The following is a 12,174-nucleotide window of genomic DNA, read 5'->3' as shown; positions in this document are numbered from 1 at the left end:
ACATTATTTTTATAAATCTTTACTAAATTTTATGACCATGTTATCACTAGTTAGGATGCCTCCTGGATGTGTAAGCTTCATTAGCTTCATCATTAATCATTCTTTATAGCCACCACGACCACTTTCTTCTTCCCTCACCCTACCATTTCTAACAATTCAGAAAGCGTATAGGGAATCTGAGAGCCTGTGAGATATCATTCCAAATATAAATCATAATTGAAATATCAGTGTAAGAACGTATTAGTATAAAAAATTTCTAGTCAAAGAATATCAGAACAGAGATTCTCCTATAAATAGCTTCAAACTATTGTTTAGTAAACCAGACAGAACTGGGGTTTAAAATATCTAGGTCATAATTCTAGCTCTATTACTAATTGGTTTTGAAAATCTGTGCAGCTCAACCTCTCTGATCTTCAATATGTATAAAATAAGAGGTTTGGACTTGAAGTTCTGTTCCAGCTCCAATAGTCAATACTTCTTTTTACTTCCAGCTCATTCCTCTACCTGCTTTTAGTGACTATTCCTTGTACCAGCTTCTACCCCTGCTGTGCCCAAATTCTGCCTTAATATGAGCCCATTTCTCAGGTATCATTCCCTTGGGCCTGATGCTTCCATCCATGGGTCATGACTCCTCCTCAGGGAGAAGTTCTAGGATGTCACAGATGACAAACTGCATGGACAGATGCTTCTTTTCACATACTGATAGCTTCTGGTCTCCTTTTGGAAGCAGTATTTACCTTCTCCTGTTGTATTCAAATTTGATGACTGTATTACCTCTCCTATTCTATGTTCAATGGCAACTGAACATCCCCACTTAGATGTCCCGCAGGTATCTCAAAGGTAACATGTTCTACACTGAACTTATCACCTTCCCACCTGCCCCTCCTCCTATAGTCCCTGTCTTGGGGGGAGCCCTTGACTGCTTTCTCTTCCTCAGCCTCCAAGTCCTATCTGTTTTACCTTATGGCTGTTTCAGATTCATCCATTTCTTTCTATTCTCACTGCCATACTTTAGGTCAGTGGTCCATCCTCTCTCACCTAATAAGTGTAATAGCCTCTTAACTAACTAGTCTCCTCATCTATAAAGTTGCCCCTGTAATCCATTTTCCAGTCACAAGAATTATGTTCTAAGGTGCAAATCTGATTATTTCATTCACCTGCTTAAAGCCCTTCAGTGGCTCATCATTGCTTCCACAATAAAGTCCCAACCCCTTATCAAGACAAATAAGCATCCTTCCCCCGTGAATAGTCTTGATACCTGCTCTACCTCATATTTTGACATCCCATCAAACTCTGCTCCAGCCACATTGTACCCCTTGCTGTTCCTTAAACGGGTTCTGTTCTCCCTCATCTTCAGGGCTTCCCCCTTGCTATCCTCAGAGCCTGTGGCCCACCTTCCCTACCCCTCTTTATCTGAAAATCTCATCCTTCAGAAGTCTGCTCAATTATTACCTCTTTTTGTGTGTGAAGTCTGACATTTCGAGGCTAGCTTAAGTGCCTCACTTGTGAGTTCCTTTAACACTTACCACACTGTGTTGCACCTTCTTCTTCTTCTTTTTTTTTTGTGAGGAAGATTAGCCCTGAGCTAACATCTGTTGCCAATCCTCCTATTTTTGCTGAGGAAGACTGACCCTGGGCTAACATCTGTGACTATCTTCCCCTACTTTATATGTGGGACGCCTGCCACAGCATGGCTTCACATGTGGTGCGTAGGTCCTTGCTCGGGATCCAAACCTGCGAACCCAGGGCTGCTGAAACGGAGCACGCGAACTTAACCACTATGCTACTGGGCCAGCCCCTGTTGCACCTTAATCTTTGTCTCTCTTTTCCACTGGACTGCTAACTTCTTGAGGACAGAGACTGACCCTTAGTCATCACTGCAGCCTCAGCACCTAACACAGCACCTGCCACACAACAGGCGTTAGATAAATATTTCTGCATAAACCATCTCATGAGAGAAACAGATACTAAATAAAGATTTCTTGCCTAACTAGCTTCTCCCATTTTTCTCTCCTAGGGTCCACCTTCTTGACTGGATTTTTAAAAAGTGAGATTCTAGGTGATGGGATTATGGATGTATTATGTTATTCTTTACGTTTCTATGTATTATTTATAATTAAATCGAATTCTATATCAGATGACTTGTTTCATCCCATTGTGGTAGGGCAAAAATATTAAATTCATGGAATGACACTGGGTGTCTTTTGAGCATAGCATTTAGGAAAAGGCTCCTCTTGGGCTATGCTATATAGTGATGGCAGGAACTCATGTGACGGGGTTCAGAGTGAACCACCAGTGGACCAGAGCCACAGCCTCTAACTCTCAAGTTATGGTGGGAAGAGACTGGTAACACTGGCCCCTTTCAGAGGAGGCACCTGAGGGGTGAAGAGGTTCAGTGACTCAGCTGAGGCTACACATTGGTCTCCTTATTTCCAGTCCTATACTTTTTCCACTAAGACAAAAACAAAAACACCTCCTTTGTCCTAGCAAGACGTAGCTACAAAAATTTGGGGAAACACACCTTTTGAGCACCCACTTCTGCTTAGAATATAAAGGACGTGAGAGTTCTAAAATGATTGTGAATCTTCCATGCCTAGAATTTGATGAAATAACACTAGCTCCTAATTCTCTTTAATTTCATTTAATCATTAGAGCTTAAGAAAGGAGCATAATATTTGTTTCTGGCCATCTGCTCTATTCAGAACCTTGGAACTAGACAACTTATTTTCTGGAAGGTCTATAGTGGGGAATGGGGTAGGCTGAGTACCTAGCATCTGGGAAAAGATGTAGCCAATTTCAGGCTTCCTTTCTCGAATTCCAACAGTTCTGGAAGTATTTCAATTTCAAATTTCTATTCAGTCTTCTACCTTGTTGGTTTAGATTTTGTCACAATCAGGCATTTTATGTCAATTTGGCCCCCAATAGGATTTGTTAATAATCTCAGATTTATATGATGGTTAGCTGCATGCTAAAGAGAAATCACATATTATCATGGGGGGGCATTCAGTTCTGCAAAACTGCATGGAGAACAGATTTTTTAAAAATAGGCACAATTCTACATTTTTAAAGTTTGTGTTAAGATCGTCCTAAAATGACTTATTTACTTCAACACAGGATACACGTTAAAAAAAAAAAAAATCATTTGACCTGCAGGAGTAGACATGTTAGGAGAAAATCAGGAAGAAATAACGCACTTAGGAAGGTGAAAATGCACAAGTAATGATACATTTTGCCCAACCCCAAATCCCTAAGGAACTCACATCTTGTTCCATCTTCTATATTTTCCCTTTACTTCCAGCCAACTAGATTTCATATATAAATGTCTGGCTCCATTAGACCAGGAAAAAGCGGTGCAGTGTTATACCTATCGACTGATGACGTGTGCTCTCTCCACACACAGACACTTGGCGATGAAGGAGGGACAGTGCCTGGCACGTAGTAGGTCGACCTAAGACACTGTAACAATCCTATTTGTGTGAGCTCGGAAGGAAGGGGCAGGGCAGGGCTTATCGGATTGCCTGCTCCTTCACTACTCAAGTCTCGGGTGCGGAGGCCAGCGTGGCTGCACGCGAGCCTGCCGCGCTTCTTGGGGAAGAGCCACGGGGCCCAGCGCACGCGATGGTGCACGTGGCAAGGCTCAGTAAACCCGCAGGCGTTCTGCAAACCGAAGGCGACACGGCCCCATCTCCTGCGGCCGGACTTTTGTCGTGGAGCCGCACGCGCCGCACACTGCTTACTCGCCCGGCCGGGACTCGGGCTCCGGCAGGACGGGAAGCACCTGCGGGGTCCCGCGCGCCCTTCGCGAGGCGCCCGCACGGGCCGCGGGGCGGCGGCGGGGGCGGGGTTTGGCTGCGGGGAAATGACGTCGCCGTCCCCGCGCGCTCCGCGGGCCGCGCGCCCTGGTAACGGCGGCCCGGCGGCTCCCGCGTGCCCTCCGCGTCCCCGCCTCCTCTCGCGGCAGCCCGCCCGGTCGTCTTCCCTCCGCAGCCCCCGCGGCGGCCGGCTCGCTGGGGCCCTGGTGCCAGGTGGGAGCGGGACCTGCGGGCCGCGCTGCCCACGACGCCCCCGCCAGGCGCGAGCTGAAGGGCCGGCGAGAGCGGGCCGGGCCCCGGGCATCTGCCCCGCGTCGGTGTCGCCCGCGGCCTCGGGCCGGTGGGGCCGCCCGGTCCCCGGACGGGGGTGACCGGGGGGTCGCGGGCGGGAGGGCGCCTGCGGCCGCGGCTGCTGGGCGCCGGGTGTCTGGTCGGGAAGCGGCCGGCCCGGCTCTTGCCTCCCGGACGCCGTCGCTCCGCGGCCGCCCCCGCGCGCGGGGACAGGTGCCCGGGCCGGGGTCTGTCGGGAAGATGGCGACCCCGGGGATGAGCTGGCAGCAGCACTATTACGGCGGCTCGGCGGCCGGGGCGGCCAAATTCGCGCCCTCACCGGCCGCTGCGCAGCAGGCGGGGCACAACCTGGACTACAGCCAGGACCTGCACCTGAAAATGAGCAAGAAAATCGCCCAGCTCACCAAGGTGAGGGCGCGGCCGGGGGGTCCCTGCGTGCGGGCTCCCCGGGGTCACCTGCCCGGCGGGGAGCCTGTGCGCCCTGCGCCTGGGGCGAGTTGCAGGGGGCTGCTCTGGGGAAGCAACAGCCCGAGACTTACCTCGAAGAACCTTTCAAACTTCGGGGAACGCTGGCTAGGTTAATTTCAGCTAGACAGCTCCACAGCACGGCTGGGGTTATGGGACTTGCACCCTGCTGACCCTTAGGGGTAAGCCTGCATAGAACAAATTTAAGGATCTACTTTCTTTATTGCACAATAAATAAATCCCTTTAGTTTTGCTCTCCTGCGCGTGCCAAGGCTCCACGAGGCATTACACTCCGGTACGGTATGAAGTACAGTACCGTATTTACCCAACGTGACCCGGAATCTTCGGAATTCATCAGTATCATTTATTGACTATGTAGTTAAGGGGAGAAGAAATCTTCTGAGCAGTGTAGGAGGGTAAAACATACCTGGCGTGCCATTTTGGGGATTTAATGAGTCATTCCTTATCCTGACAAAATATCAAACAAGGCTTATTAGATGAATCATGTGCCTGTGTTTAGTTGTGTTTCAGTCTATCAAAAGATAATTTTCAAAGTGCGAATAGTCTGCAAATTTGGCCAACTGTAGTTTAGGATGGTACTTGCGTGGTGAGCTTTTTTCTAGTTTGGGAAATGTTGATAATGAGAAAGAGTTGGTGTCTCTGTGAAGCAAGAGCAATTCAGATGGATTATACTGCTCTGGTTAGATCTCAAGAGCAATCTTTCAATACTCATTAAGTGAGAAGAAGCGATTTGTGGTTTCTGAAAGTGAGTAGAGGTGATAGACCTTAATGTGTTTAAGCTGAGTGGGCTAACCACTTGTTAGTGTTGGTGGCTGAAGAGAGGTAGGTGTTGTGGGGGTTTACTACCAGATAACCTCTGAAGTCTGACTCTTTCAGCTCCAAAATTCCGGTTATATGATTTCATTACTAGTTGGCACTGTTGAGAGAGTAAAGTAAGACAGTTGGAAGAGGAAAAGAAGGAAATGGGAGTGAAAAGGATGAAAAGAGGGTAAAAAGATTTTGGCGAAGAAATGTGATTGAGGATAGCAAGAAAAATAATATGAAAGGACCAAAGAATGAGGGGGCAAATGCAAGAATGGAGGAGAAGGTGTGAGTGCATTGACCGTAAACCTCAGCTGTGCCAGGCGAGGCAGCATCTCCTGAAGTTCTGTTTTTGTTTTATGTCGGCGGTGATTTGGAGGTTGCTATGGGTCTAGTTTTTACTGTTTCCTCTTGTGGCAGAGGGTCCCCAAATTCAGAGAATACAAGGTCTAAGAAGGAACACAGTAGTATGCCATCAGAGCGTTTATACATTGGGAGCTAGAAGCCAGGCTTGCTGAAATCGTGTTTGTTCTTCAGAATGCTGATGTCCAGAATGAAGCCTGTTAGTATTTATTTATTCTGATTTTCTTTTATGGTCTGTCCACAACATCCATTGTTCTTATTTTAGATTGTAACCTTCTGGAGCCTTGCTCTAAGTAATAGAAACACTCAGTAAGTTGGTAGTGGAACTGTGTACAGTTTAATAAAAGAAATTTCTCATCTCTTCAGTAAACTACTTTTCCTTTTCCTTTTCCTTTTTCAATTTTCTGTTCTTGTATCAGAAAAAAAAAAAAATCCAGCATAGCTGTTCTGGGTGGGAGTACTGAGTAGGAGGGGCTATTGTTTTCTGTCTTTACTCCCACCTCAAATCTACTGAGGCGGGAGGCTGCCTCCACCCTGAGCTCCCATTGCGGCTTCAGTGCTACACCTCCTCTTTCCTGAGTGTTACTTGGACTCATTGATTTAGTGTTTATAGTTACAATCTCTTAGCACTCGTGCCATCCCCTCGGCCAAGTGCCTCAGACATTTAATCCCTATACTAGGGTTTCTCAACCTTGGCACTGTTGACATTTTGGACTGGATAATTCCTTGTTGGGAATGGGGCGGGGGCGGGGGGCTGTTCTGTGCATTACAGGATGTTTAGCAGCATCCCTGGTGCTACTTGTTAGGTTCCAGTAGCAACCCACCACACACACACGGTTGTGACAATGAACATGTCTCCAGACATTGCCTAATATTCCGTGGGTTGGGGTGGGGGGATCATCCCAGGTTGAGAACCACTGACTTTATACTGAAATATCTAGGGTTTCTCCCACCCCGGTCTCTTTCCTTTATTGCTAAGATAAGGCCTGAGAATGAAACAGTCTGATAATAGGACTCTGTTGCAGCCAAAACCCTTCAGTTTCTGAAACTTACAATAAGACCTGCTTCCCTTATGTACCATTTTGGAAAGTGTCAAATTTTGTAGTCACATCCGCTTATTGTAAATACCATACGGTAAGAATGACGTCGTGAGTAATATATTGACTGTTAGACGGAAACTTTACTGGTATCTGCTATTAGAATGTTCACTTATGAAGAGTTTATTAATAAATTCATATCAGCGGAGGTATGTTAATAGAACTATGGTGGGGACTTGACAAGAGGTTATATTTGAAAATTAGACATTATAAAGATAACCGTTAAAATAGCATTTTATTTCTTTTGGAATGAGTCAGTGGAACTTAACTCTTCGGCATTATAGTTAGTGTGGCGTGGGAATCGGACATACTGTCTTGAGTTAAAACTCCGGCTCTATCACTTACTGGCCCTATGACCTTGAGCAAGTTAACCTCTGAGTCTCAGATTCTTAATCTTTAAAATAGGGATGATGACACTGTAACTCTCTAAGATAGTAGGCTCCTAATTCAGGCTGTCACTGAAAAGAGATGTTATATGCCAACAAACAAAGTATTAGTAAAATACTAGATAATATATTTTTTAAATGATCCTCTCTTTTTAAAATAAACCATTCTGTATTTAATAGCATTATGTGATATTGGATTTCTCTTGAGGGTTTTCTGCTAAACTCTTTCAAGATGTATGTAGTGCTTCTTCTTCTTTTGAATGTCAGAGTTTAAAGTTTCACATTTGTTCTGCATTGTAGTAGTATATTGAAAATACAGTATGCGTAAAGATGAAAATAATCTATATTATAATTTTGCACATAGTAAGACTCTATATATTTTTAACTCAGTAAATAGTCTCCGCTGTGGACGTATTTGTTCAGATTCTGTTTCCTGAGAACCTGCCATAGCAGCCATCTCATGGGAAGAACAGCAGTTCTTAAGCATCTTGTATGTAAGGTGAGGGGCCCTTTGCTAAGGGTTAGCCATACAGCAGGGAGCAAGACAGAGCCTCTGCCTTTTAAAGTTAGTATTATATTTAGGTTGCTCATGTCAAATTTTAAGAATTACTTGATTCTTAATTCAGTAAGATTCTTGAGTCATGTTGTGGCAAATTTCTGGAATTATTAATGACTGAACCATCTCAGGATAGGTAGAGAAGCTGGGTGTGTTGAGTTACGTGTTATACGACCACTTTTGTGTCCTTCTCTACTCTTCACTGTGTTGACTCTTGAGTGCATTTGGTCGAAAAGCAGGACTTGTGGGATATAATTATAAAACAGCTTAATTTTTCTCTCACCGTCTTTTTCGGTTTACCCTGTGAGACTGGCTCCTCCCCTGCCCTGGATAAAACTTGACTTTTCGGGTTGCTTTTTGCTAATGCAAGTTGTCCTTCAGTAACTAAGTCGCAAAAATCAACTTGATGATTAAAATGTCCAGTACCAAAAGATAAAAACTCCAAACCAAACTTGAGTTAAAGATGAAGCTTCTCTCCCGTGCCCTCTCCCTCGCTCTGCCTGTTGCACGGGGTGGGGAGCCTGAATCGGGGAAGGGGGCATCCTTGACTGTTTTCTTCTGACTTGGCTTTTCTGCTTCTGCTTTGTCTTGCCCATCCTGGTTTCAGACCCCAGCCAAGCTGGACAAGGAAGAGGGGAAGACAGGAACGATGAGCTGCAGACTTTATTTGATTAGCGCGTGGTGATCTAGCTTCAGTGCTGATGTCTACTTGGCAGATGTTTCAAGCTCGTTCTTTCACTTGTGGATCCTCCACCTTCCACCTCAGCTCAAGCTGCTTGACCATCAGAATGCATCTCTGTTCTGGCTGGTTGCCTGCTCCTTCCTCAGCCTCTGGGATCTGGCAGGACCTTCATGTCCTTTTGCTGAGTGAGGTCTGTTCAAGCTCCAGGTAACCCTCTCGGATGGACCCAGGTGACCCACGCCAGCTTTGTCTCTGTCCCATAGGACCCTTCTTGGTCCATAGGGAACACTCATTCTTTTTCCAGACAGACTCTGGAAATGGTCCCAATTCAGCCATCTCTCTTTTGCTCTCATATGCCTCTTCGTCCATCCTTTAGATTTTCCAGGGATGAATCAGTTGCCAGTTCACTACGTTCTAAAGTGCTTAAGACACGTATCAAGCTCTTCAGGTTGTCCCATCAAAGCCTTTTCCGCTGGGCTTCAGGTGAGGGTCAAACATCCACCTCCACCTTCCCCCTTGAAGGCAAGGGCACTTGTTCCTGTAGCTCTTTCCAAGGAAACCTCCTCCAAACTCCCCTCTGTAACCCTCTTTGAGGCTTCTCTCACTAGTGTTGGGGATAGGAGGTAATATACCTCAACATTCCTCTCTGTAGACTGCCTCTTCTGGAAATTTTGAGAATATTCTGGCACCTTCTTTGGAATGTCGATTGTCTTTGGTTCTCGATAGAAACTTCCCTTTGAATATCCTGTTATATTGGCTGCTCATCCATTGCTTCCTTAGTTGATTGCACTTTTGATACAGTTCAGTCCCATTATTACTTACAGACATAACTAGTATAAGGTAGGGTATAATGTTCCAAAGAGCAGGAATAGTTTCTCCCTGTTCTCTGTGCTTAACATCAAGTCCTTAAACGTCTTCTTTCAATACCCAGCTTATGTCCCTCCTCCCGAAAACTGCCCTGACCAACCTAGGCCTTACTAGGTTTGCCTTACTTTGATTTACTATAACATTTATTGTCTGTACTTCTTATTTGATACTTAATAATACAAATTTGCAAAATAATGTTTGTTGTGTTTATAAATATATCTTGTTTATCTAATTTGACTGTAAGTTCCTCAGCTGTGGAGACTGTATCTTATATTTCATGTAACCTTAATATGAGTGTTTTATACATAGTATAAAAGCTTAATAAATATTTATTGAAGATGATGATGGTGGTGGTGGTGGTGATGATCCTGTACCAAGTAATTTTGTTATATAATAGAAAAAGTCAGTAAATATTTCTGAGGAATTGTATCTGTGATTCTTCTGGGCTAATGCTAGATCATTTCATCTGCATTAAATTACTTTTAAATATTTATTGGCTTCCCCTTAAACTGCTTCAAAACACTATATTATATCATAGTACACTTATTTTTGATGCAAAAATAAAAATATAAAGTACTCTGTCTAAAATATAAATATCTGTCATTTCAAAGGGTAGGTAATTGATATACCAGATTCTTACCAAATAAAAAAAATAGTCTTATGATCAGTCATTTAGTACTAACTCTGCCTTTACTCTATCCAAAACCAGAATATGTTTATATAATACCAAAACCAGTGAAATTTTCAAACAATTCTGTTTTCTGTACATTAAATACAACTGATTTTTTACTAGTTGGTTTGTTTGAATTACCTAGATACTGTTTCATAATAATATTCAGTTTTGGTTATGACTTGTTTCAGCTTAGCACATACCATATGCTGCATCTTTTTTTCTTTACTTCTTTGTTACGTTGCAGCTTTGCCATTCTTTTATGCAGTAGCTTGGGTATAATCTTTTAGTTGTACAGGAGTGGTTTGAATTAATTTCTTGTATTTTACTAATGGTCACAAAAGCATGATCTACTATTTATCAATTGTCCAAAAACTCATAAAGGGGCTACCTTTAGAGTTAAAAGGGTTAGAGCTGGAAGAAACCATAGATTCTGGCCTAACCCTCTCATTTTATAGATGTGGAAGTTGAGGGCCCAAAGTCGTTTGAAGATGACATAGCTTGTCACTGGCAGAACACGAACAGGAACCTGGGTCTCGATGGTCTAGGAGAGGGGCAGCTGCTACTCATTCAGTTCCTAAGAGGCCACAGAGTTGCTGTTGGTGGTGGTTTTTTTCCCCATGTTGGGCCGTGTTTTGCTTACCACCTGAATCACAGACTTTTGGTGAGCATGAACCAATGTGCCTCTCCCATAGATTGTTTAACAACCTCTGCATTTATAGGTTGTACAGTTTGTAACTGTGGCTTTGGTAAATTTGTAACAGAGCTATTTTTTTTTTGTATCCTCAGATAAATGTCATAATATTTTCATGTTTTCATGAACAGCGTTAGTCATTCCAGACTTAAAAAATTTTTTAATTACTTCAATTTGGAGACTGTCCTACTTGGTGTCCAAGTTACTACTATGTGGTTGTTTGAACTGTTTTTCCTTTGACTGCCTGCTTTCTTAATTGCCTTGGTGCTGAGGCCTCATTCCTGAAGGCAGTAAGTGGGAAGTTTTTCAGTTTTTCTCCCCCTACCCCTCTCTCTGTTTTGTTTGCGTGTTTGTTTATGAAAATCCTTTGCTGTCTTCTAATTGGCAGCCTCTTAAGAAGTGGTATGAAGGATAAAGGTTCAGCAAAATGTGATTGAAGCCATCTATTCATTTTGAGTTCATAAGTAAATTCCTATGCTTTAATTGTTAAAATTATGAGTATTTCTGAAAATTTTGTATCTCTTAAATTGGAGATGAGAATGAAGAGTACCCTGGATCTGTAAAGCCTATAAGCTTCTGAAAGACATTAGGAAGTAATGGGGGTGAGGAGGAGAGGTAAAATACTGATATTCTGCTCTTTCAGTTTATCTTATGAGACTTAAAAAATGTCTTATCTGTGAGCATTCACGTAAAATCGAATATTATGCCGTGAAATGGGATTTATATGAATAATGGAAATTCGTATTGCCACAGAAAGTTTCTATCCTGCAGACCACTTAAGAGTGACAAGGACATTAAGTCTGTCAGAATTGGTGTCCACTAGCCCTTTTTGGAGATAAACGCCTGAAGAGAGGCGGGAGACAATTGCTAACTGAACTCAGGATTTTTTTTTTTTTGTAAATAAAAACAGTTATAAATGGTAGTTTTACGTGGAGGAAACATTACTATCAAATTTATGTTTTATACTTCAAGTGTGATCTGAGCCATAGAGGCTTTTTTAGATTGACCTGGGAACTTAATGGCCCTTTAAAATGTTATTGGAAAATAGTCTCTGACTGCCAGTCAATTAATATATAAAAATGAAGTTGAGAAACACCAGTCTTTGCAGGTTGGGGATCGACAGTTGTAGTCAGTATTTTGGTATACTTAACATTTGAGACCAAAGCAAATATTTTAGAAAATAAACCTTTTTGAATGAACTGTTTTTTTATTGAAGTATAATTGACATTACAAAATCCTATTAGTTTCACGTGTTCATCATAGTGATTTGATATTTATATACGTTACAAAAATGATCACCAGGATACGTCCAGTAATAACCATCTGTCACCATACAAGGAGGGATTGTGATTTTTTAAAAATTATTTTATTGAGGTCATATTGGCTTATAACATTGTGTAAATTTCAGGTGTACATTATTCAGTTTCTGTATAGACTGCATCACGTTCACCACCAGTAGTCTAGTTTTA

The 12,174-nt window shown here is 43.1% G+C and overlaps 1 protein-coding gene across 2 annotated transcripts in view; it reads left to right on the top strand.

The window, feature by feature from the left end:
• Nucleotides 1–3,919: 3,919 nt before the first annotated feature.
• The window catches only part of FAM184A (family with sequence similarity 184 member A), a 118,632-nt gene continuing 110,377 nt past the window's right edge, over nucleotides 3,920–12,174 (top strand). The window contains exon 1 of one of the 2 annotated variants that reach the window (XM_087444039.1): nucleotides 3,920–4,511. In XM_087444039.1, the coding sequence (XP_087300165.1) occupies nucleotides 4,344–4,511 (168 nt within the window). In that variant the 5' untranslated portion in view covers nucleotides 3,920–4,343. The remainder of the gene's footprint in view (nucleotides 4,512–12,174) is intronic. The other variant, XM_004422266.2, reaches the window with a different exon arrangement.

The sequence above is a fragment of the Ceratotherium simum genome, chromosome 19, assembly GCF_057802395.1.
Source record: "Ceratotherium simum simum isolate JZ-2026a chromosome 19, ASM5780239v1, whole genome shotgun sequence".
Classification (NCBI taxonomy): Eukaryota; Metazoa; Chordata; class Mammalia; order Perissodactyla; family Rhinocerotidae; genus Ceratotherium; species Ceratotherium simum.
Note: the sequence above shows the minus strand (reverse complement) of the source record. Positions and strands in the feature narration are given on the sequence as shown.